The sequence below is a fragment of the Rhinoraja longicauda genome, chromosome 22, assembly GCF_053455715.1.
Source record: "Rhinoraja longicauda isolate Sanriku21f chromosome 22, sRhiLon1.1, whole genome shotgun sequence".
Lineage (NCBI taxonomy): Eukaryota > Metazoa > Chordata > Chondrichthyes > Rajiformes > Arhynchobatidae > Rhinoraja > Rhinoraja longicauda.
The window spans coordinates 36953056-36979699 of NC_135974.1; the positions used below are offsets into that span (position 1 = coordinate 36953056).

General features: G+C 49.5%; 1 protein-coding gene across 5 annotated transcripts in view; it reads right to left on the reverse strand.

Annotated features, from left to right (window-relative positions):
• Positions 1-26644, reverse strand: part of LOC144604575 (receptor-type tyrosine-protein phosphatase T-like) — a 607863-nt gene that overhangs the window by 203561 nt on the left and 377658 nt on the right. For 4 of the 5 annotated variants that reach the window (XM_078419171.1, XM_078419169.1, XM_078419173.1 and 1 more), the window contains exon 8: positions 4619-4915. The exons of the other annotated variant lie outside the window; for it this stretch is intronic. In XM_078419171.1, coding sequence (XP_078275297.1) covers positions 4619-4915 — 297 coding nt within the window. The remainder of the gene's footprint in view (positions 1-4618; positions 4916-26644) is intronic. 5 annotated transcript variants of the gene reach the window in all.

The window sequence follows — 26644 nt, forward strand, 5'->3', positions numbered from 1 at the left end:
AAACCTGTCCTACCAATGTACTTGTTTAATTGTTTCTTAAATGTTGGGATGGTCCCAACCTCAACTACCTCCTCCGGCAGCTCGTTTAACTTTCCGTTAAAAAGTTACCCCTCAGGTTCCTATTAAATCCGTCCTCCCCTCACCTTAAACCTATGTCCTCTGGTCCTGGATTCCCCCACTCCGGGCAAGAGACTCTGTGCATCTATCCCATCTATTCTTCTCATGATTTTATACACCTCTATAAGATCATCCCTCATCCTCCTGCGCTCCAAGGAACAGAGACCCAGCCTGCTCAACCTCTCCCTATAGCTCACACCCTCTAGTCCTGGCAACATCCTCGTAAATCTTCGCTGTGCCCTGTCCAGCTTGACAATATCTTTCCAATAACATGGTGCCCAGAACCAAACACAATGCTCTAAATGCGGCCTCACCAATGTCTCATAAACCGCAAAATTACTTCCCAAGATAAATACAAAATGCTGGGGTAACTCAGCGGGACAGGCAGCATCTCTGGAGAGAAGGAATGGGTGACGTTTCAGGTCGAGACCATTCTTCAGACTCCCAACATCTATGCTCAATACTCTGACAGATGTAGGCCAATGTGCCAATGTGCTTTCAGTCAATGGAACCTGCAGATTTGGACAGTAAGAGTACAACAGACAAAGTGCTGGAGGGCGGCACGGTGGCGAAGCGGTAGAGTCGCTGCCTCACAGCGCCGGAGACCTGGGTTCCATCCTGACCATGGGTGCTGACTGTGTGGAGTTTGTACGTTCTCCCCGTGACCTGCGTGGGTTTTCTCTGTGTGCTCCGGTTTCCTCCCGCACTCCAAAGACGTACAGTTTAGTAGGGTAATTGGTTCAGTATAATTGTAAATTGTCCCTAGGGTGTGTAGGATAGTGCTTGTGTGTGGGGATCACTGGTCGGTGCGGACTCAGTGGGCCGAAGGGCCTGTTTCCACGCTGTATCTCTAAATTACACAAAAGACTGGATGTCGTCCAGAGCGAGCCTTGCAGTAGCCACCCCTCCACTACCACGGGCCAAGATCTACATGCCCCTCGGCCCAAACTCATCACAGAGGTTCCGGGTGCCTTGTGAGGGGGCAGAGTGTGCCTCATTGCTCTGTGATGCTGCCCACCATGCTGGGAGTCAGCCGGAGGGATGTCTACTGACTGTAGTTGTTGATCTACAGTTTGCAGCCCAGAGTGTATTTAAACAGGCAAATTGCCGGCACCTCATGCAGCAAATGATGAATCAAGAAATAATTATGTTTTGGAATTACTAATGCATGAGCAATTTCATCTGCACAAAATGCACCATTTAAATAATTTACATGAAATATTTATAATATAAATAAAGCACACAGAGTGCTGGAGTAACTCAGCGGGTCAGGCAGCGTCTCTGGAGAACATGGATAGGTGACGTTTCACAGAGTGCTGGAGTAACTCAGCGGGTCAGGCAGCATCTCTGGAGAACATGGATAGGTGACGTTTCTGGTCAGGACTCTTCTTCAGACTGTTTGGGGGCAGGGTGGGGGGAGGAAGCTGGGGACAGAGGGGGGCAGGACATCGCCAGGCCATCGCCTGCTTCCTGCTTTCACCCCCCACCCCCCACTGTCCCCAAAAATCAGTCTGAAGAAGGGTCTCAACCCGAAACGTTTCCTATCCCATGTTTTCCAGAGATGCTGCTGTCTGACCCGCTGAGGTGCTCCAGCACTTTGAGACTTTTTTTGTCAACCAGCATCTGTAGTTCCTTGTTTCAACAAACTATGTTTAAAAGCACCTTTGCAGTATGTTTACCACATCAGTAAAGTCACGGCTCTCTGCGTGTTTAATTACTGCGTAAATAGGACAACGCGAATCTCTGATTTATTGTCTCTGGTGATGCACGCAAAACAGAGTAGGTTGATTTAGCACAAGAAGATACGATGCCTCAAACCAGTTAATATTGCTGCTTTAAATTAAAGTTATTTATCAGGGTTTTGACTGTCACTTTCCCTCTTGGAACCTTGTTAAATAAAAGCTGAAGTTCTATAATCAGATGGCTGGTAACCAGAAAACACCACTGTTAATTGTTATTTACATGTGAGAGCCCGTGATTTATCACTGAAACATGACTGAGTGTGAAGAAGATACAGTTGTATGTGTATGAACAATGCCAACTTAATTGAAAAGACAAAACTCAGGAAATGTGCAAATCAATGATCACAAACAATATCTCATCAACTGTTGCCTCTTTGAGGAAAAATAAATAAATTCTGTAACGAAAATTATTGTTTGGAGACACAAGGAACTGCAGATGCAAAAGACACAAAGTGCTGGAGTAACTCAGCGGGTCAGGCAGCATCTGTGGAGAACATGGATAGGTGACGTTTCACAGAGTGCTGGAGTAACTCAGCGGGTCAGGCAGCATCTGTGGAGAACATGGATAGGTGACGTTTCACAGAGTGCTGGAGTAACTCAGCGGGTCAGGCAGCATCTGTGGAGAACATGGATAGGTGACGTTTCACAGAGTGCTGGAGTAACTCAGCGGATCAGGCAGCATCTCTGGAGAACATGGATAGGTGACGTTTCAGGGGAGACCCTTCTTCAGACTGATTGTCGCGGAGGGGGGATAAAACTGGAAGCGAGGAGGGGCAGGACAAAGACTGGTGACATTCGGCAGGTTACAGAGTGAGTTCATAACATGAGTTATCCACTTTGGTGGCAAGAACAGGAAGGCAGATTATTATCTGAATGGTGTCAGATTAGGAGAAGGGGAGGTGCAATGAGACCTGGGTGTGCTTGTACATCAGTCACTGAAAGTAAGCATGCAGGTAAAGCAGACAGTGAAGAAAGCTAATGGCATGTTGGCCTTCATTGCGAGAGGATTTGAGTTTAGGAGCAAGCAGGTCCTACTGCAGTTGTATAGGGCCATGGTGATACCACACCTCGAGTACCGTGTGCAGTTTTGGTCTCCTAATTTGAGGAAGGATATTGTTGCTATTGAGGGAGTGCAGCGTAGGTTCACCAGGTTAATTCCCAGGATGGCGGGACTGTCAAATGATGAAAGAATGGAACGAATAGGCTTGTATGCACTGGAATTTAGAAGGATGAGAGGGGATCTTACAGAAACATATAAAATGATTAAGGGATTGGACAGGCTAGATGCAGGAAAAATGTTCCCCATGTTGGGGGAGTCCAGAACCAGGGGTCACAGTTTAAGAATAAGGGGTAGGCCATTTAGGATTGAGATGAGTAAAGACATTTTCACCCAGAGAGTTGTGAATCTGTGGAAGTCTCTGCTACAGAAGGCAGAGTAGGCCAATTCACTGGATGTTTTCAAGAGAGAGCTAGATGTAGCTCTTAGGGCTAACGGAATCAAGGGATATGGGGTGAAAGCAGGAACGGAGTACTGATTATGGATGATCAGCCAATGATCATATTGAATGGCGGTGCTGGCTTGAAGGGCCGAATGGCCTAATCCTGCACCTATTTCCCATGTTTGTATGTTCTATACACAAGCACTTAGATACACATTAGATAGGCATCTCAAATACAGTGCAGTTTGTGAGACAGTGTACAGAAACTGACTGAAACTATATCCACTGAACAAATATCTACAAATATTTGCTTAAACCTTTCAGCTTGACAGTGAAATATTACATTTTGGAAAGTGTTAGACTAACATGATTAAAATATTTGAATGCAATATTGTAAATTGATTAGCTAGGACATTTGAAATGATTTTCTTTAACTCATGCGACATAATGTGATTGGTGCAGAACACTGTAAACAGGTGACTGTGTACAGAAATATTTATCAGCTCTCTCCCTTCACCATCTGCATATCTGGAGCTTTTGGAATCTGCTAACTGTATTATCAAGGGTCAAGCGTGTTGTATTGCTGTACGCCCCTAAACGGAACAATGGTTTAAATCGAAGGTAGACACAAAATGCTGGAGTAACTCAGCGGGTCAGGCAGCAACTCTGGAGAGAAGGAATGGGTGACGTTTTGGGTCGAGACCCTTTGGACCCGAAACGTCACCTATTCCTTCTCTCCAGAGATGCTGCCTGACCCGCTGAGTTACTCCAGCACTCTGTGAAACGTCACCTATCCATGTTCTCCAGAGATGCTGCCTGACCCGCTGAGTTACTCCAGCATTTTGTGTCTAAAATGAAATTCTTACTTGCGGCAAGACAACAGGCATGTAAACAAAGTACTCATTAGGTAACAGATTGGTGAATAAAATGTTAAGGTAAAGGTTAGATAATGCAGGCACTTACCATCCTCCTCCATCTGTACCACAATGTACCACAATGTACCACAATGTACCACAATGTACCACAATGTACCACAATGTACCACAATGCACCACAATGCACCACAATGTACCACAATGCACCACAATGTACCACAATGCACCACAATGTACCACAATGCACCACAATGCACCACAATGCACCACAATGCACCACAATGCACCACAATGTACCACAATGTACCACAATGCACCATAATGCACCACAATGTACCACAATGCACCACAATGTACCACAATGCACCACAATGCACCACAATGCACCACAATGCACCACAATGTACCACAATGTACCACAATGTACCACAATGCAGGCACTTACCATCCTCCTCTGTCTGTACCACGATGTCGTCGCTGTCTTTCCTTCCTTCAGTGTTGGTCAGGGTGAGGCGGAGGGTGACGGTGGTGTAGGGGTGCAGCCCACGCAGGGTGTAGTGGGAGGACGTCTGCATCAGCTCCTCGGCCGTGTACTCGCGCTGGCCCAGCACGTACCGGTACTGCACCGTCAGGTTGTAGCTGTGGCAGCGTGTCACCGCGTAACCAAAGGGCTCCCAGTGAATGGTCAGCTGGCGAGAGCGGACATCCACAACCTCCACCGCCTGCGGTCCGTGCACGGGGTCTGGGGAGAGGAACGGTCATCGTGTATGACAGCAAGAAGCATCGGTGCAACATCGTACAGTGCAGCACAGGAACATGCGGCACGGTGGCGCAGCGGTAGAGTTGCTGCCTTACAGCGAATGCAGCGCCGGAGACCCGGGTTCCATCCCGACCACGGGTGCTGTCTGTACGTTCTCCCCGTGACCCGCGTGGGTTTTCTCCGAGATCTTCGGTTTCCTCCCACACTCCAAAGACGTGCAGGTGTGTAGGTTAATTGGCTTGGTATAAATGTAAAAATTGTCCCTAGTGGGTGTAGGATAGTGTTAATGTGCGGGGATCGCTGGTCGGCGCGGACCCGGTGGGCCGAAGGGCCTGTTTCCGCGCTGTGTCTCTAAGCTAAACTAAACTAAACAGGCCCTGAGTCCCACAATGTCTGGGCCGAACGTCAAGCCAAGACCGACTCTTGTCTTTGCTGAAGATAGACACAAAATACCGGAGTTTGTCAGCAGGTCAGGCAGCATCTGTGGAGAGATGGATGGGTGACGTTTCTGGTCGGGACCATCACCGATCCATGTTCTCCACAGATGCTGCCTGACCTGCCGAGTTACTCCAGCACTCTGTGAAACGTCACCTATCCATGTTCTCCACAGATGCTGCCTGACCCGTTGAGTTACTCCAGCACTTTGTGTTTATCTTTGGCATAAACCAGCATCTGCAGTTTAGTTTGGCTGAGAGACACATCACGGAAACAGGCCCTTCGGCCCACTGAGTCCGCACCAACCAGTAATCCCCGCACATTAACACTATCCTACACGCATTAGGGCCAATTTACACACACACCAAGCCAATTAACTTATATACCTGTACGTCTTTGGAGTGTGGGAGGAAACTGAAAATCTCGGAGAAAACCCACGCAGGTCACGGGGAGAACGTACAAACTCCGTACAGATGGCACCTGTGGTCGGGATGGAACCCGGGTCTCTGGCGCTGCATTAGTTGTAAGGCAGCAACTCTACCGCTGCACCACCGTGCCACACTACTCCTTTTTATGCTATCTCATCTTTGCTGCGTGTGATCCATTCCCTGCATATCCATGTGCCCATGTAAAAGCTTCCTAAACACCACTATCGTATCTGCCTCCACCCCCACCCCTGGCCGTGCGTTCCAGACCCCCACCACCCTCCACCCCCTCCCCCACCCCTGGCAGTGTGTTCCAGACCCCCACCCCCACCCCTGGCAGTGCGTTCCAGACCCCCACCACCCCCACCCCCTCCCCCACCCCTGGCAGTGTGTTCCAGAACCCCACCCCCACCCCTGGCAGTGCGTTCCAGACCCCCACCACCCCCACCCCCTCCCCCACCCCTGGCAGTGTGTTCCAGACCCCCACTCCCACCCCTGGCAGTGCGTTCCTGGCCCCCACTCCCACCCCTGGCAGTGTGTTCCAGACCCCCACCCCTGGCAGTGCGTTCCTGGCCCCCACCACCCCCACCCCCTCCCCCACCCCTGGCAGTGCGTTCCAGACCCCCACCCCCACCCCCACCCCCACCCCTGGCAGTGCGTTCCAGACCCCCACCACCCCCCACCACCCCCCACCCCCACCCCTGGCCGTGTGTTCCAGACCTCCACCCCCACCCTTGGCAGTGTGTTCCAGACCCCCACCACCCCCCACCCCCTCCCCCATCCCTGGCAGTGCGTTCCAGACCCCCACCCCCACCCTGGCAGTGCGATCCAAACCCCTCCCCCACCCCTGGCAGTGCGTTCCAAACCCCGACCCCCACCCCTGGCAGTGTGTTCCAGACCCCCACCCCCACCCCTGGCAGTGCGTTCCAGACCCCCACCCCCACCCCCACCCCCACCCTGGCAGTGCGATCCAAACCCCACCCCCACCCCTGGCAGTGCGTTCCAAACCCCCCACCACCCTCTGTGGAAAAAGCTGCAATATTTAGAGATGGATATTTCCCCATTTTATTGAGGAAACTACAAATTAATCCACCAACACAATCACCGCAGCACAGATTTAGCAAGAGATGTGACCATGTGATGTGGTCTTCAGTAAAACCCCCCACTGCTGCTTTGATCAGCCGACCATGATTCATGCTCGTCAGCTTTGAGTACGTTCCGCCCACAGATTTATTCTACGTTATGCAAAACCCTGCGTGGAGCAACACTGCGTAGAAAGATAGTGGTCCCTCTAAACCCTTCCTATTCAACCAGCGGGCAGCACCCGGGCGAGTCCAGGTGTCTGGTTACTCAGCCCAGACTGTCCGCTCTTATTGGGGGGCCCTGGATCCAGCGCCCGCTGTCAGGCTGGTCTCTGAGACTGGCAGCACTGCATTAATTAAAGCAGCCATACGACCAGCTCCGTGCTAGTGTCCACGGCTACAGTAGCATCCAGCTCACGTCAAATACTCCCGATCATATATTCTCCACGATTCTTGGGTTGTCATAGAGATGTACAGCATGGAAGCAGGCCCTTCGGCCCACATGGTCCTTGCCAACCAATGTGGCACATTGGCCTGCCCCATTTGCCTGCATTTGGCCCACAGCTCTCCAAACCCTTCCTCTCCATATCTTTGTTTTGTAAATAAAAATGTGTTGGCACACATGCCAATTAAAAATTAATAGGGTCTTGCAACAATTTTTTTCCCCATTAATATATTCCCCCTCTCCTGCTTCGACCAATCAACTTCTAATTTTAATAAACTAATAACGAAAAAAAGTATAAAATGAACATGTTAAAGATGACGGGTAATCTGTTTTTTAACCTTTGAGGTTTCGCTCTGCAGAGATCCTGCACACCATCACAAATGAAGTCTGCACTTGGGGTCATCTTCACTGAATCAACTCAATAACAAGACCCTGATAAACAAATCTACAGAAATCTAAAGGAGATTAGAATCACAGTCAAACAGCATGAAACTAGGCCCTTCGGCCTAACATGTCCATACTGACCAGAGTTCCCCAACTAAACTAGTCCCACTTGCCCGTGTGTTTGGCCCATGTCCCTCTAAACCCTTCCTATCCACATACCTGTCCAATGGTGTTATTGTCCCTGCCTCAACTGCCTCCTCTGGCAGCTCGTTCCCATACCCCCACCCTCTCAACCAAAGGTAGACACAAAATGCTGGAGTAACTCAGCGGGTCAGACAGCATCTCTGGAGAGAAGGAATGGGTGACGTTCAGACTAAAGAAGGGTTTCGACCCAAAGGGTCACCCATCCCTTCTCTCCAGAGATGCTGGTTGACCCGCTGAGTTTCTCCAGCATTTTGTGTCTGCCTTCCAGCATCTGCAGTTCTTTCCTTGAAGCTGTGATGCAAGCAGTCAGTATGCTGTCGAATGTACACCTGGGGAAGATCGATAGAGTATTCAGTGGCACACTGAACCTCCTCAATCTTCTAAGATGAGTTCATTTGTTCCACATAGTCAAAGTTACATTAAACCATGAAGTGAATCACATGTAGAACTATAACTTGATTTAAAGCGCACATTCACCAAAACGTTTAAAAAGCCTATTGCAATGTAGTTTAAGCAGTTCAGATTGATGGCATCATAACCTGATGTGAGCTGAGTGAAGTCTCGCATGTTAAGTGTGTTCAGCTTTGGGGAATATTCTCCATGCCTGTTAAAGTTGGTATTTTCCAATCTGATGTACGGGAAAGAATAATGGTTGAGTGGTGACTGTTCGTGTCTCTGTACTGATCGATGTTGATTTTAACCACACAGCCACCATGATGTGAGGCCACTCCATCTACTGCACCAATATCACTTTCCCATCAATGATGCTCCAGCCATCAAAAGATCGTTGCAACTCTTGCCTATCTTGAGCCAACACCTTGCCTCCATTTGTCACCTTATCATGTATCTCCTTCAACATGTTGCAGCCTACCAGTTGAACAAAGAACGCAAGGAACTGCAGAGGATAGTGGATGTAGCCCAGTCCATCACACAGACCAGGCTCCCCACCATCATCTCTATCTACACCACGCTGCCTCGGGAAAGCAGCCGACATAATCAAGGACCACTCGCATCTCTATCATTCCCTCTTCTCCCCTCTCCGGCAGGCAGGAGATACAAAACCTTGAGAAAACAAAGAAACCAAATTCAGGAACAACCTCTTCCTCACTGTTATCAGGCCACTAAAACGTCCTCTCATAAACTAGGGTAACATTCCGATCTTCCAACCTACCTCATTGCAGCTCCTGCGCTTTTTTAAAATCTGCACTTCCTCTGTAACCGTAACACTGTAACACTATAAGTTTGCGGATGACACGAAGCTGGGTGGCAGTGTTAGCTGCGAGGAGGATGCTAGGAGGCTGCAGAGTGACTTGGATAGATTAGGCGAGTGGGCAAATGCATGGCAGATGCAATATAATGTGGATAAATGTGAGGTTATCCACTTTGGCGGCAAGAACAGGAAAGCAGAGTATTACCTGAATGGTGACCGATTGGGAGAAGGGGAGATGCAACGTGACCTGGGTGTCATGGTGCACCAGTCATTGAAAGCAAGCATGCAGGTGCAGCAGGCAGTGAAGAAAGCGAATGGTATGTTGGCATTCATAGCAAGAGGATTTGAGTTTAGGAGCAGGGAGGTTCTGCTGCAGTTGTACAGGGCCTTGGTGAGACCGCACCTGGAGTATTGTGTGCAGTTTTGGTCTCCTAACCTGAGGAAAGACGTTCTTGCCTTAGAGGGAGTACAGAGAAGGTTCACCAGATTGATCCCTGGGATGGCGGGACTTACATATGAGGAAAGACTGGATAGACTGGGCTTGTACTCGCTGGAATTTAGAAGACTGAGGGGGGATCTTATAGAAACATATAATATTCTTAAGGGGTTGGAGAGGCTAGATGCGGGTAGATTGTTCCCGATGTTGGGGGAGTCCAGAACCAGGGGTCACAGCTTAAGGATAAGGGGGAAGTCTTTTAGGACCGAGATGAGAAAACATTTCTTCACACAGAGAGTGGTGAGTCTGTGGAATTCTCTGCCACAGAAGGTAGTTGAGGCCAGTTCATTGGCTATATTTAAGAGGGAGTTAGATGTGGCCCTTTTTGCTAAAGGGATCAGGGGGTATGGAGAGAAGGCAGGTACAGGCTACTGAGCTGGATGATCAGCAAGATCATATTGAATGGCGGTGCAGGCTCGAAGGGACGAATGGCCTACTCCTGCACCTATTTTCTATGTTTCTATGTTTCTATGTTTCTATCTGTCTACACTCTGGTAGTTTTCTCTTTGCTGTACTACCTGCTGTACTTGTGGATGACCTGATTGTATGTGTGTAGAGTTTGATTTGACTGGATAGTACAGACAATTGTTCCCTGCACCTCACTAGGCGTAACAATATTGTTGTGTGGTAATTGTGATTAATTTATTAGCCAAGTATGTAAGAACATACAAGGAATTAGATTTGCCATATAGTCGTACCAAAAAGCAGCACGACACACAACTGCATAAACATTAACATATACATCCACCACAGCACACGTCAGGGAAGGCAATAAGGTATTATCTTCTTCCCTCCTTTTTTCTCGCAGTCGGGGCAGTCGAACCATCCGCAGTCGGGGAGATCAAAGCTCTCGTGTTGGGGAGGTCGAAGCTCCAGTGGCTTGGAGCTCCCGAAGTCGATCCCTGACAAAGGGACCACTAGCTCCACAATGCTAGGTCGCAGCGCAGACGGAGGTACGATATGGAAAAAGTCGCATCTCCGTTGAGGAAAGAGATGAAAAAAAGTTTCCTCCGACCTCTCTCCCACCCCCCACATGTAATACAAAACTAAAGATACACTGAAACGTACATTTAACAACAGACTAAATACAGCAAACGGAGAAAAGGACGAGGCAGACGGTTGGCGAGGCTGGTGCCATGGTTGGCGAGGCTGGTGCCATGGTTGGCGAGGCTGGTGCCATGGTTGGCGAGGCTGGTGCCATGGCTGGCGAGGCTGGTGCCATGGCTGGCGAGGCTGGTGCCATGGTTGGCGAGGCTGGTGCCATGGCTGGCGAGGCTGGTGCCATGGTTGGCGAGGCTGGTGCCATGGTTGGCGAGGCTGGTGCCATGGCTGGCGAGGCTGGTGCCATGGTTGGCGAGGCTGCCGCCATGGTTGGCGAGGCTGGTGCCATGGCTGGCGAGGCTGGTGCCATGGTTGGCGAGGCTGCCGCCATGGTTGGCAAGGCTGCCGCCATGGTTGGCGAGGCTGGTGCCATGGTTGGCGAGGCTGCCGCCATGGTTGGCGAGGCTGGTGCCATGGCTGGCGAGGCTGGTGCCATGGTTGGCGAGGCTGCCGCCATGGTTGGCAAGGCTGCCGCCATGGTTGGCGAGGCTGGTGCCATGGTTGGCGAGGCTGGTGCCATGGTTGGCGAGGCTGGTGCCATGGTTGGCGAGGCTGCCGCCATGGTTGGCGAGGCCGGTGCCATGGTTGGCGAGGCTGGTGCCATGGTTGGCGAGGCTGCCGCCATGGTTGGCGAGGCTGGTGCCATGGTTGGCGAGAACAAAGAGGGGGCGGGGGTCGGGGGGGGGGGAGGGATTGTAAGGACGAGGGACTACATTGAAAACCTTTGTAACTGTTGGCACACTTTACGTTGTGACTCTTGCATGCTTGGACATTATGCAAAGAAAGAATCTCACTGGACCAAGTACACGTGGCGATGGAGTTTACACTCTGCCATCTCCCGAAGTAGAGCCTTTCTGGACAATGAATGCTGGCATGTAGAGTGGCTGGCATGTTGCGTACATGTACGGCGTTAATCATACGAATCAAAATCAATTCAGTCTTCAGTTGAAGAAGTCTGTCTCTGTTCTCTTTATGGACCACATCCTACCACAACCAGAGAGCAGAGCTGAACTAATATCGACCTCATTGGTGACCCTCGGACTATCTTTGATTAGACTTTCATGGGTTTATCTTGCACTAAACATTATTCCCTTATCATGCATCTGTACGCTGTAAATGGATCGATTGTAATCATGTATTGTCTTTCTGCTGACTGGTTAGCGCGCAACAAAAAAAGCTTTTCACTGCACCTCGGTACACGTGACAATAAACTAAACTGAACTGAACGCTGAACTGAAAGTATCGATGAAAACCTGCCAAGCCACTGATCACCAGGTGAGATGTTGGTGACACAGACTTGTACATCATCTCTCTCGTGGGCAAGGAGTTCAGATACATTCATCCAGTAAAGGCCTTAACGTCTGTAGAAGATTCAAACCATATTTGTCAACAATACTTGAATTCCTCCAGCACTTTGTTTAGTTTAGTTTAGTTTAGAGATACAGTGTGGAAACAGGCCCTTTCGGCCCACCGGGTCCGTGCCAACCAGCGATCCCCGCACACTAACACTATCCTACACACACTGGGGACAATTTTTGCATTTACCAAGCCAATAAACCTACATACCTGCACGTCTTTGGAGTGTGGGAGGAAACTGAAGATCTCGGAGAAAACCCACGCAGGTCACGTACAGACAGCACCCATACAGACAGCACCCGTACAGAGAGCACCCATACAGACAGCACCCGTACAGAGAGCACCCATACAGACAGCACCCGTACAGAGAGCACCCGTACAGGCAGCACCCGTACAGAGAGCACCCGTAGACAGCACCCGTACAGGCAGCACCCGTACAGAGAGCACCCGTACAGAGAGCACCCGTACAGACAGCACCCGTACAGACAGCACCCGTACAGAGAGCACCCGTAGACAGCACCCGTACAGAGAGCACCCATACAGACAGCACCCATACAGACAGCACCCGTACAGACAGCACCCGTACAGAGAGCACCCGTACAGAGAGCACCCGTACAGGCAGCACCCATACAGAGAGCACCCGTACAGAGAGCACCCGTACAGACAGCACCCGTACAGAGAGCACCCGTACAGACAGCACCCGTACAGAGAGCACCCGTACAGAGAGCACCCGTACAGAGAGCACCCGTACAGAGAGCACCCGTACAGAGAGCACCCGTACAGACAGCACCCATACAGACAGCACCCGTACAGAGAGCACCCGTACAGAGAGCACCCGTACAGAGAGCACCCGTACAGACAGCACCCGTACAGAGAGCACCCATACAGACAGCACCCATACAGACAGCACCCGTACAGAGAGCACCCGTACAGAGAGCACCCGTACAGGCAGCACCCGTACAGAGAGCACCCGTACAGACAGCACCCGTACAGAGAGCACCCGTACAGAGAGCACCCGTACAGAGAGCACCCGTACAGAGAGCACCCGTACAGAGAGCACCCGTACAGAGAGCACCCGTACAGCTCTAGGGGATATGGGGAGAAAGCAGGAACGGGGTACTGATTTTGGACGATCAGCCATGATCACATTGAATGGCAGTGTTGGCTGGAAGGGCCGAATGGCCTCCTCCTGCACCTATTGTCTATGTTTCTATAAGTGGTGTAGTTTCCTCAAGATGTTGCCAGGAATGGGAAGTTGCAACGAGGGGGAGAAGTTGGACAGGGTGGGTTACTGTGCTATTGAACAGAGGAAGCTGAGGGAAGAATGAAATTGCATGATACGTTATTGTCCCAGTGACGACTCACAGTGACATTCTTTGTTTTGTGTACCCAAGGTACGCAGAGAGTCACCGCATAAAGATTCATAGAGTCGTACAGCTCAAACACAGGTCTTTCGGCACAACTTGCCCACACCGACCAAGGTGTCCTATCTATACTAACCCCACCAGCCAGCGTTTGGCCCATATCCCTCTAAACCTTTCCCATTCATGTGCATTTGACATCAGTCTGAAGAAGGGTGTCACCCATTCCTTCTCTCCAGAGATGCTGCCTGTCCCGTTGAGTTACTCCAGCATTCTGTGTCTATCTTCAGTTTAAACCAGCACCTGCAGTTCCTTCCTACACATGTACATACTGTATCCAAATGTATTTCAAATGTTGTTATCGGCCCAGCCTCAATTGGCAGGTGTCTCAAGAAGGGTCTGGACCCGGAACGTCACCGAGTCTGAAGAAGGGTCTCGACCCGGAACGTCACCCATTCCTTCTCTCCCGAGATGCCGCCTGTCCTGCTGAGTTACTCCAGCATTTATGGGTCTATTTACCTCCTCTGGCAGCACTTTCCATATACCCAGCACCTTGTGTGTGAAAAGTTGCCCTGCATGTTCCCATTGAATGTTTCTGCTCTCACCTTAAACCTATGGTTCTTGATTCATGGGTAAAAGACTGTGCAATTACCTTACCTATCCTCCACACACAGATCGAGTGACTCTGTCATCAGCACCTCTACTGGGCTGCGGTCCTCTAGTCATACTGGTATTCTCCGGTGTACAGAACATAGAAGATGGAACAGCACAGGAACAGGCCCTTTGGCCCACAATGTCTATGCTGAACATGATGCCAAGACCAACTCTTATCTGCCTGCACATATATCCATTTCCCTGCATATCCATGTGCCTATCCAAATGTGTGTTGGGTACTGTGGTGTATCTGGATGATCTCCTCATCACAGGAAAAACTGAACGAGAGCATCTGCAAAACCTGCATAAAGTGCTACAGAGACTGCAGGAGAGCGGACTGAGAGTCAGGGACGCAAAGTGTGAGTTTGGAAAGAAACAAATCGAATACTTGGGTCATGTGTTAAACAGCCAGGGCATTCAGCCGTCACCGGAGAAAGTCAGAGCAATAAAGGATGCACCAGCCCCCACCTGTGTGAAAGAGCTGAGAGCTTTCTTGGGACTAGTGAATTATTATGGACAGTTCATGCCCAACCAAAGCACCGTGCTTGCTTCCCTGTACAGGTTGCTGAAAGACCAGGTGTCGTGGGAGTGGAAAAGTCGAGAGCAGAAAGCTTTTGACAAGTGCAAATCGCTGCTCACAAGTGACAAGATCCTGGTGCACTATGACCAAAAGCTTCCTCTCACTCTGGCCTGTGACTCCTCAGCGTATGGCATTGGAGCTGTCATACAACACAAAATGCCTACAGGGGAGGAGCGCCCCATCGCCTTCTCATCACGCACATTATCCCCTGCTGAGAAGAAATATTCTCAGATTGAGAAAGAGGGACTGGCGCTCATTTTTGGTGTAAAGAAGTTTCACCAATACCTGTGGGGGAGGAAATTCAAACTTGTGACTGATCACAAACCCCTGCTAACACTGTTTGGAGAACACAAAAGCCTGCCTACCATGGCTGCAGCTCGAATCCAAAGATGGGCAATAATTCTCTCTGCCTATGATTATCACATTGAGTACTGTGCCTCAGGGAAAAATGGTAAATACACCACAGGTACCAATATCGTATCTGCCTCAACCACCACCACCACAGGCATCCACCACCCTTTGTGTAACCAAACCTGCCCCACTCATCTCCTCAAAACCTTGCCCCTCTCACCTGATAGTCAGAGAAACAAAGAAAATAGGTGCAGGAGGAGGCCATTCGATCCTTCCAGCCAGCACCGCCATTCAATATGATCATGGTTGATCATCCAAGATCAGTTTCCCGTTCCTGCTTTCTACCCAGATCCCTTGATTCCTTGGGCGATCATGGTGGCGCAGCGGTAGAGTTGCTGCCTTACAGCTAATGCAACGCCAAAGACCTGGGTTCGATCCTGACTATGGGTGCTGTCTGTACGGAGTTTATACGTTCTACCTGTAACTTGTGTGGGTTTTCTCCGAGATCTTTGGTTTCCTCCCTCGCTCCAAAGACGTACAGGTTTGTAGGTTAATTGGCTTGGTAAATGTAAAAATTTGTCCCTAGTGGGTGTAGGATAGTGTTAGTGTGTGGGGATCGCTGGTCGGCGCGGACACGGTGGGCCGAAGGACCTGTTTCTGCGCTGTATCTCTAAAAAAAACTAAATTCCGTTAGCCCGAAGAGCTAAATCTAACTCTCTCTTGAAAACATCCAGTGAATTGGCCTCCACTGCCTTCTGTGGCAGAGAGTTGCACTCTGTAGGTAGATAGCTCTACCCTGCAGTCTTTGTTGGTACCACCATGGGATAAAGGTTCTGACAGCCGACACTACTGATGCCTCTCATAGCGTTCCATACTTCCAAAAGGCCCAAGCACCACATTGTGCTCTAGCGTAGCGTAACGACGCCAACTTTACCCCAGAGAAACGCTGGAGTTTCAGCCCCACTATTTCCCGTTGGCACGTTAAGAGCCATCGTCATCCTTGGATTCACAAGATTCACTCCTGTTTGGACTTTGGTTGTACAAATGTTTGTCGACTCAACAATATCGATCGGGGACAAACCTTACCTCGTGTCCGGGCGCATGGTGGGAATGATACAGTGCCAAACCGATGAGGTTTCACACTTTAGTTCACAGTGACAACCCTGTGTGGAGGAGGGTTGGGGGTTTAAGAGTTCATGTGTACAGATTGCATGTGGCGAGTGGTGAACCTGCTTTACTTACTTAGAATTGCTAGCTAAGGTGTAACAGGTTGTTTTGTAGGACCGCAGATGTTGTTGTGACTAAAGGAGAAAGTCCCGATACCCAAGTAGTACAGCAGAGAACAACAGGTTGTAGACAATAGGAACTGGTGCAGAGATGTGCCAACTGTGTGATTAGCTGTACCTGTGACGACTCGTGTATAAATATACTGCCGGGGCACAGAACAATGGAGTGGGGCGGCGGTGAGGCGCTGGCGAGTAGGTGACCATACTCGCAGTGACTCTCCCACACCCTCTCGTGTAATAAAGCTGTGTCTTTACTATCAGTGTCTGACGGTGTTTGTTATTTCAGAGCGTTGATGGGCTTTAACACCTGAGGCATCCCCCGTTTAAACAAGAGCTTACATTTATCTAGTGCCTTTTACAACTTGGTGATGCCTCAAGACCCTTCACGAGCCGCCCATTACTGAGTTAAATCGTCGTCACCGGTGTAATAAAGGAAACCGAGCAGTCCAACATCTTCACAGACCACAAGCTGATTAATGGCCATTGAAATGATTTAGTAACTCAGAGCCTGGTTAAGGAATATGCTGACATACATCCGCTGTCATAACCTTCCTGATTTTGTAATGTCTGCAGCGCAAAGATTAATTTCACCTCACGCTGCTGCCCTTTGTTGATCTGTAAGTCTGAGTCGTGGAATTAACAGCCCACGATAGATGATTCTGCGATATCACCCCTTACTTTGGATGTGCCTGCTTTGTACCTAAAACCTAGTTTGTGGGTGGCAAGGTGCCACACAGGTAGACTTGCTACCAGAGGTCAGGATTCCACCCTCACTCTGGGTGCTGTCTGTAGGCAGTTTGCACGTTCTCCTTGTGACTGCGTGGGTTTTCTCCGGGTGCTCCGGTTTCCTCCCACACTTCAAAGACGTGCGGGTTTGTGGGTTAATTGGCTTCTGTAAATGGTCTCCAGTGTGTAGGATAGAGCTAGCGTGTGGGTGTTTGCTGGTCAGCTTGGACCCTGAAGAGCCAAACCAACAAACTAACCCAAGTAAATGAGAACGTAGCCAGAGTTTCATGGTTTTGTGTTTCTTAAATTTCCAGTTTAATGGGGTTTTCAACCAGATGCATGAGCGTAGCATGGACCTATGCAGCCAATTGTTTACATAGAATATACAGTACAATGGTACGGCAAACAAACAGGCCCTTCGGCCCGCAATGTCCGTGCCAAACATGATGCCTGGTTAAACTAATCTCCTCAGCCTGCCCGTGATCTGTGCCCACCCACTCCCTGCATATCCACGTGCCTATCCAAAAGCCTCTTAAACACCACTATCGTATCTGCCTCCACCCCCACCCCTGGCAGCGCGTTCCAGGTGGCCCCCACCCCCCTCTGTGTGAAAATATGGAGATTCCCGACTCGAAACGTCACCTATCCATGTTCTCCACAGACGCTGCCTGACCCGCTGAGTTACTCCAGCACTCTGTGAAACGTCACCTATCCGTGTTCTCCACAGATGCTGCCTGACCCGCTGAGTTACTCCAGCACTCTGTGAAACGTCACCTATCCATGTTCTCCACAGATGCTGCCTGACCCGCTGAGTTACTCCAACACCTTGTGTTCCTCTGTCATTACAGATATTATTGTTGATATAAAGCAATCAGCCCTTTGCCCTTTCATTCACTTAATAAAACGCAATCACATTACGTTTGAATAGAGTTCCAAATAAGTTGATCCTGCAGCTGATATCTGCATCACTTGTCCCCACACATTAATAATGCCAACTGTTCCCCAGACCAGCCAAGTGCTTCAGAACAGACTCCTGAAATCACTTAAGGAACTGTTAAGCTGAACACTGCAAATCTAGAAGCCCCCCGCGACTAGTTATTTTCTGCATTCTTCTGCAAAAAGCGGTAATACTATTCGGAGCTGTGCAGGGACGCTGAAGTCCATTAGAAGCAGTTTGATTCGTGCAGCCCCACGATACGAGCTTTTAAACCCGGGCACGCTCTAACGCGGCTGACACGCTCGTTAATTCACCACAGCAGAGACGAGGCCCAGAACGGGGGACGAGAAGAAAGAAATCAATCTTGCTTCAAGTCTCTCTCTCTCAGCCGAGATCTGTAAACCCCGGCCTCATTTATCAAAGATGTTGTCATAGGCAAGTGTGCATGGGGCACGCTGGCTGCACACAGCATCCAGGCAAAGTCACCAGGAACACAAGACTAGCTCTACCAAAAGGCCTTGCACTCGACAGTAATCGGCAAAAGCTGATGCGTGTGTTGCAATGTAACAGTTTTGGTCTCCAAATTTGAGGAAGGATATTCGTGCTATTGAGGGCGTGCAGCGTAGGTTTACTAGGTTAATTCCCGGGATGGCGGGACTGTCATATGTTGAAAGACTGGAGCGACTAGGCTTGTATACACTGGAATTTAGAAGGATGAGAGGAGATCTTATCGAAACGTATAAGATTATTAAGGGGTTGGACACGTTAGAGGCAGGAAACATGTTCCCACTGTTGGGGGAGTCCACAACAAGGGGCCACAGTTTAAGAATAAGGGGTAGGCCATTTAGAACTGAGATGAGGAAAAACTTTTTCAGTCAGAGAGTTGTGAATCTGTGGAATTCTCTGCCTCAGAAGGCAGTGGAGGCCAATTCTCTGAATGCATTCAAGAGAGAGCTAGATAGAGCTCTTAAGGATAGCGGAGTCAGGGGGTATGGGGAGAAGGCAGGAACGGGGTACTGATTGAGAATGATCAGCCATGATCACATTGAATGGTGGTGCTGGCTCGAAGGGCCGAATGGCCTACTCCTGCACCTATTGTCTGTTGTCTATTGTAACAGTGGCAGTGTAACAGTGGCAGTGTGACAGTGGCAGTGTGACAGTGGCAGTGTGACAGTGGCAGTGTGACAGTGGCAGTGTAACAGTGGCAGTGTAACAGTGGCAGTGTGTGGCAGTGTAACAGTGGCAGTGTAACAGTGGCAGTGTAACAGTGGCAGTGTGACAGTGGCAGTGTGACAGTGGCAGTGTGACAGTGGCAGTGTGACAGTGGCAGTGTGACAGTGGCAGTGTGACAGTGGCAGTGTGACAGTGGCAGTGTGACAGTGGCAGTGTGACAGTGGCAGTGTGACAGTGGCAGTGTAACAGTGGCAGTGTAACAGTGGCAGTGTAACAGTGGCAGTGTCGACTTGATTCATTCAGAAAGGCACGGATCCTAAAAAGTTGCAAAGACGCAGGGAACTGCAGCTGCTGGAGTCTTGTGCAAAACTCAAAGTGCTGGAGTAACTCAGCATTTCTGGAGAAAAGGGATGGGTGACGTTTCAGGTCGGGACCCTTCTTTGGATCGAAAGTGGGGGGGGGTGAAGAGCTGGAGGTGAGAAAAGAGCAGGGTTCAGCAGGCCCGGCCACGTGTCCCTGCGGTGCCTGGTTGCCCACTGTCGGCCAGGGAAGGTGTGATCTCAAGACAAATAATGTGGAGAACTGTGGGGCTGGTAAAATGACCAGGGGAAAGGAGGGGGCAATGGGGGAGGGGAGGGCAAGATGAAGTTACTTCAATGTTCATACAGCTGGGGTGTAAGTGAAGCAAGTGAAATACGAGGTGCTGCTCCTCCAACTTGTGCTGGGCCTGATTCTGGCAGTGGAGGAGGCCCAGGACAGAAAGGTCAGAGTGCGAATGGGAGGGGGAGTTGAAGTGCTGAGCCACCGGGAGATCAGGTAGGCGGAGATGGACCCAGCGCAATAGTTCACCGAAACGGTGGCCGAGTCTATGTGTGGTCTCGCCGATGTCCAGGAGCCCATATCAGGAACACCACAGGCAGGAGATGAAGTTAGAGGAGGTACATGTGAACCTCTAACCAACCAGGAACGTCACCTATCCATGTTCTCCAGAGATGCTGCCTGACCCGCTGAGTTACTCCAGCACTCTGTGAAACGTTACCTATCCAAGTTCTCCACTAATGCTGCCTGACCCGCTGAGTTACTCCAGCGCTCTGTGAAACGTCACCTATCCATGTTCTCCACAGATGCTGCCTGACCCACTGAGTTACTCCAGCACTCTGTGTCTATCATTGCTATAAACCAGCATCTGCTGTTCTTTGTTTCTACAGATTCTCCCGTCGCAGGCACCAACATTGCAGTGATTCCCCGACAAGGATTAGACTAATATCACATGTGGGGATGTGGTGCTTGCTATTTTAAACTTATTTTTTGCGTTAAAATCTTGCAATCTTCTCACAAATCCATTTGAATTGTTGGACAGGTGAGTGCTGAAGTGATGGGCTGAGTTGGCCTTCTCCCTAATACCAAGCGACCACTGCCAAGGGCACCAGAAGCACTGAAGCAATTGAAGAGACCTGCCAGGGTTTGGGAAGATTTATGGGCTGCTGCCCCCGGCATCACAGAGCGAATCTCAGACTAGCACCGGGGAACAATCTCTCCCCCTGCAACGTGCCAGAGTGGGATTGCTTTTGCACTCGGACTGAACATCTAATATCCTTGCATCAGACAATCCTGCCCATTCAACACAAAGCTCTTTGCACAAAACTGATTGCAGAAAATGGGAGGCAGGACTGGCAAGCCGCTGTGTGACTGTCTGCAGCCTTGTGTCAACTGCATTGAGAAAAAACAGGCAAGGGGTGGGGTGGGGGGATGGTGGGGTGGGGTGGGGTGGGGCAGTTGAATTGCTGAGAATCATTTATTTCAGGCGTAGATTCTCAGCTTAACTTTTATCTCATTTTATTTTAATGTCTCTATTTTATCCTGTTTCGTTGTTTTCAATTGAGCTCAAATTCACCTGAATTCCCTCCCCTCTCTGCGGCCAACTGCTCTCTCTGATCAACATGAGCTAGATAGAGCTCTTAAGAATAGCGGAGTCAGGGGGTATGGGGAGAAGGCAGGAACGGGGTACTGATTGAGAATGATCAGCCATGATCACGTTGAATAGCGGGTATTTATTCACAAAATGCTGGAGTAACTCAGCAGGTCAGGCAGCATCTCGGGTGAGAAGGAATGGGCGACGTTTCGGGTCGAGAACCTTCTTCAGTCTGAGATCAGACTGTTCAGTCTGAAGAAGGGTCTCGACCTGAAACGTCGCCCATTCCTTCTCTCCTGAGATGCTGCCTGACCTGCTGAGTTACTCCAGCATTTTGTGAATAAATACCTTCGATTTGTACCAGCATCTGCAGTTATTTTCTTATACTACAGTGAATGGTGGTGCTGGCTCGAAGGGCCGAATGGCCTCCTCCTGCACCTATTGTCTATTGACACCTCGCTGTTGGAGCAGGCAGATTACAGTCCCGCTCAGTCCAAACCTTCATCAGAACCAACCAACCCCTGATCCCATATTCCCAATCGCTTCCAATGGCTTTAATGTTCTTGCTTTGCAAATATTCATTTGATTCTTTTGCCATTTTTTTCTGCCACGATGTATTTTCCAATGTTGTTTGGTGTTGGGGCATCCAAGAGTTGCCCTCTACCCGCACACAGAGTTCATCACTAGCACTATCCTACACACACTAGCGACAATACCTACAACCCTGAACGTCTTTGGAGATCATTGCAGAATGCAACCTGTCTCTCTCTCTATAGTACAAAGCGAATTTACAGAAAACTCTGCTTTTAGTATCGGGAGGACACATTATTGGGAACAATGCTGAATACAATATTCAACTGTCAGCTCCTTACGCCAGTTTACCCACTAAACAAAACTCTGATTCATTTCTGGTTTCTGGAGGGAGAGACAGATTTGCATTTTGCAATGATCTTTGACGTACAGGGTTGTAGGTATCTGGAGTGTGGGAGGAAACCGAAGATCTCAGAGAAAACCCACGCCGGTCACGGGGAGAGCGTACAAACCCTGTACAGACAGCACCCGTAGTGGGGATGGAACCCGGGTCTGTAAGGCAGCAACTCTACCGCCGCGCCACCGTACCGCCCTTTCATTACAAGTAGCGGGACGTTGCAGAGTGTGAGTTGGCAACGTGGAAGTAGTGGGTGTACATCACCAGCGGTCCATTCATTCTCTGTGTAACGGACCGCAGGTAGACCCAAATGCAGCACATGGAACCAAGGAAGTAGTTTTAGAATGAGCTTTATTTCTACCTGCTCGTGGTCGGGGTCAGAAGACTGAGGCATGAAGGTCGGGAGCAGGCAGGGTCGGCAATGGGAAATCAGTCCAAGAGACAATGCTGGAGAGTCTTGCATGAGGGCTAAGAACAATCTGGCAAAGAGTGTGTGTGCAGGAAGGGTTTATATGCTGGCTTGATTGGTGATCTGGAGCAGGTGAGTGAACAGGTGAGGGGAGTTGGCTTAATGTGGTGGGCGTGGCTGGCAGGTGAGTGAACAGGACAGACTGTGACACTCTGGGATTGTGAGGACAGAGCAGCAAGTCTGTCTTTGTCAAATATTTCAGCCGCACTTTTCTTGTTCTCACACATTTGCTTATATTTGAATAGCAACCACACTGGTAGATCGACTTCAAAGACCTTCATCAACTTGCAATCTCAATATATTCACATCAAACGTTCCAGGAATGAAAACAGTTTTCAGCGCCCGTTTATTGAAACACTTTCAATGAGAATGATCATTAATATCTACATAACTGATGTGTGTTTATCCCAGGTGCCCACCCTCCTCTGGGATCAGGGCGAGGGGCACTGGAGTGGGGCAGCGCTCCACGGATGGCGTGAGATGGAAAGGAATGAATCACTTTATCAAAGCAAACATCTGAGGAAGACATCGGCTCCCATCTGCCACACGGCTCAGGCTGTCTCTCCAGGCCAGACGTCATCTGCAGTGGTTCGGAGCACGATCTGGCGTGGTACATCACATACATTATCCCAATATATATCGTAGAGTTGCTGCCTCACAGCACCAGAGACCCGGGCTCCACCCTGACCACCGTGCGGAGTTTGTACCTTCTCCCCGTGACCTGCAGGGAGGGGAGGGGAGGGGAGGGGAGGGGAGGGGAGGGGAGGGGAGGGGAGGGGAGGGGAGGGAGGGGGGGGAGGGGAGGGAGGGGGGGAGGAGAGGGAGGGGGGGAGGAGAGGGTGCTGCACCAATGCAGGAGAGGTTTGGGCCCAACGGGTCCACTTGGTCTAGTTATTTCTTAAAACTATGACGGTGTACAGACCAACAGCTAAAGGATTAACACACCACCTTCAACACCACACATCCCTTTAAGGCTAAAAAAAACAACAGGAAAGAGGTCCATCTGCGGCTAATGAGAAGATAAAGACAGCAGTAGATCATAGGGAAGGACATAATGCAGCCCAGAGAGTAATGTGTGGGCATTGGGGAAAAGCCACATTGCAGCAAAGGGGGACAGGGAAATTGACACAGAAAAGGAAAGAACAGACACTAGAAAATAATCTACTGGTCGACATGCCATCAGGAAAACATTTGCAAAGTCTCACGGGAGTCCTCCGGAAAACCGCACAGGAACAGGCCCTTCGGCCCACAATGCCTGTGCTGAACTTGATGCCCAGCTAAACCAATCTCTTCTGCTTGCACACGATCTGTGTTCCCCATGATTTTATACACCTCCATGGGATCACCACTCCACCTCCTGTGCTCCCAGGAATGAAGTCCTAGCCTGCACAACCTCTTCATCGTTCAATCACAACGCTTAAGAAATATTTCGGCAGATAGATGGATAGGACAGGTTTAGACGGATATGGCCCAAAGCCGGCAGGTGGGACTAGTATAGATGGGGCATGTTGGTCGGTGTGGACCGAAGGGCCTGCTTCCACGCTGTAAGACTCTATCACTCTATGACTCTGCCCAACCTCTCCGTCTGGCTCAGGACCTTCAGTCCTGGTATCATTCTTGTAAATCTTCTTTGGATTGGGTGACCCGAAACGTCACCCATTTCTTCTTGCCCGAGATGCTGTCTGTCCCGCTGAGTTACTCCAGCATTCTGTGTCTACCTTCGATTTTAACCAGCATCTGCAGTTTTTTCCCTAGACATTCTTCCTCCAGCAGGTTGATCACAATACTCCAGGTACGGTCTCACCAATGTCCTGTACAACTGTAACATAACGTCCCAATATCTATACTCTATTCTCTGACTGATGACTGAAGGCCAGCGTGCCAAAAGCTTCCTTCACCACCGGCAACACCATTTTCTTTTCCATAATTTTTACCAAGAATTAATTATTAGTGATTACTTTCAACAGCAGGACCTGTTTCATCAGGTCCTGCACAAAAGACCATGGGATCTGCTGGTGATGTCTACAAGCGCAGGTGAAAGGTGGCCCCATAAATGAGGCGTTTGGCATCCAACCCAACACATGGCCCGTCAGCAGTCGTAACATCTGGCGATTGTAAACGGCAGGGTTTCACCTCACTGCAGTCTGACATCCAAACAAAGGTGAAATCAAAATGCCATGATAATGTTTTCACAAACCTCTGAGGTCCTCACACAGCTCCAGGTAATGAGAGAAAAGTTGACCTTGCAAAGTCATTAATCTTGTCACTTGACTTTCTAAAATGGGCTTTTGTTTAGTGAATTCTACGGCCGGTGCATTACTTTGCAAAACGTGCAGTCAGGCATAAATATATTGTGCATTTGTCTGCTGCATAATCAAATGTGATTTCATATTCATTAATTTTTGCAGTTTCATAAACTTCTATCACTATCATCCATCCCTCCTTCTGTTCATTAGTTGATACGAGACCCAGCAGGTGTTGGGTTGGGTTGGGTTGGGGTGGGGTGGGGTGGGGTGGGGTTGGGTTGGGTTGGGTTGGGTTGGGTTGGGTTGGGGTGGGGTGGGGTTGGGTTGGGGTGGGGTGGGGTGGGGTTGGGGTGGGGTGGGGTTGGGGTGGGGTTGGGTGGGGTTGGGTGGGGTTGGGGTGGGGTGGGGTGGGGTTGGGTTGGGTTGGGGTAGGGTTGGGTTGGGTTGGGTTGGGTTGGGGTGGGCAGCTCACTTGTTAGCTGGCATTTATCGAATGGATTTAAGAGAGGAATGAAGCTCGAGGATAGGAAAAAGAAGACACAAGGAGTGGCAGGTGTTTATTATCGTCATGGGAACTGAGGTACAGTGAAAAGCTCTTTTGTTGCGTGCTATCCAGTCAGAGAGAAGAATACACATGATTACAATTGAGCCGTCCACAGTGTACAGTCACAGGATAAAGGGAATAACGTTTAGTGCGAGATAAAGTCCAGTAAAGTCCGATTAAAGATAGTCTAAGGGTCTCCAATGAGGTGGATGGGAGGTCAGGACCACTCTTGGTGAGAAGATGGTTCAGTCGCTTGATAACAGCTGGGAAGAAACTGTCCCTGAATCTGGAACCGCAGATGCTGATTTGTACCAAAGACAGACACAAAGTGCTGGAGTAACTCAGCGGGTCAGGCGGCTTCTCTGGAGGAAAAGATGGGTGACGTTTTGGGTCGGGACATTGAATGACTTTGTTGTGTGAAAGAGGATAGGGTGGGAAACAGGGGTGATGGGAATGATGGGGTGATGAAGTGATGGAGAGATGGAGTGATGGAGTGATGATGATATTGAACAAGTGCACGCATGGTCTTCTCTGGAGCACAGTGATTCCCGGACAATTTTCCAAGTGCATGCCAGCCTGGAAACATAAATAAATAAAGACCAACACATCACAGAAGCAGATGGTACTAAATATGGCCCAAATCAGAAAGCAAGATGCATCCTTTTGAACAGATCATGATCTTGCATGTTGTTGTTGCTTCAAGTTATTCCAGAGAGCCTGTGTACTTTCAAAGGACATTGGTTGTGGGACTGAGGGATTAAAAATTAACAAAGTTAAATAAGTAAAATTATTTATAAAATGCTTAAGGGATTGGACAGGCTAGATGTAGGGAATATGTTCCCGATGTTGGGGGAGTCCAGAACCAGGGGTCACAGTTTAAGAATAAGGGGTGGGCTATTTACGACTGAGATGGGGAAAAACTTTTTCACCCAGACTGGACTTATGGAGAGATAACTCCAGGCTAATTATATAATATTCTAGTTCCAACACAATTTACACTGGATGTTAACCCTGTTTATTGATATCAGGCTTCTGATCGGCCCTTCCATAAGCTCGGTTACTGTCCGATTCACCTCCACCCCATTGCGGACATTGGACTTTGTCTGTGGAACTGATGCGCTACATTGCTGAGTACTATATTCTGCACTCTGTATCTATCCCTTTGCTCCACCTATTGTACATAGAAATATAGAAAATAGGTGCAGGAGTAGGCCACTCGGCCTTACGAGCAAGCACAGCCATTCAATATGATCATGCCTGATCATCCACAATCAGTACCCCGTTCCTGCTTTCTCCCCAAAGAGTTGACTTCATTATATTTATATACAGCATTATCTGATCTGTTTGGATAACATGCAAACCAAAGCTTTCCACTGTACCTCAGTACATGTGGGAATAATAAACCG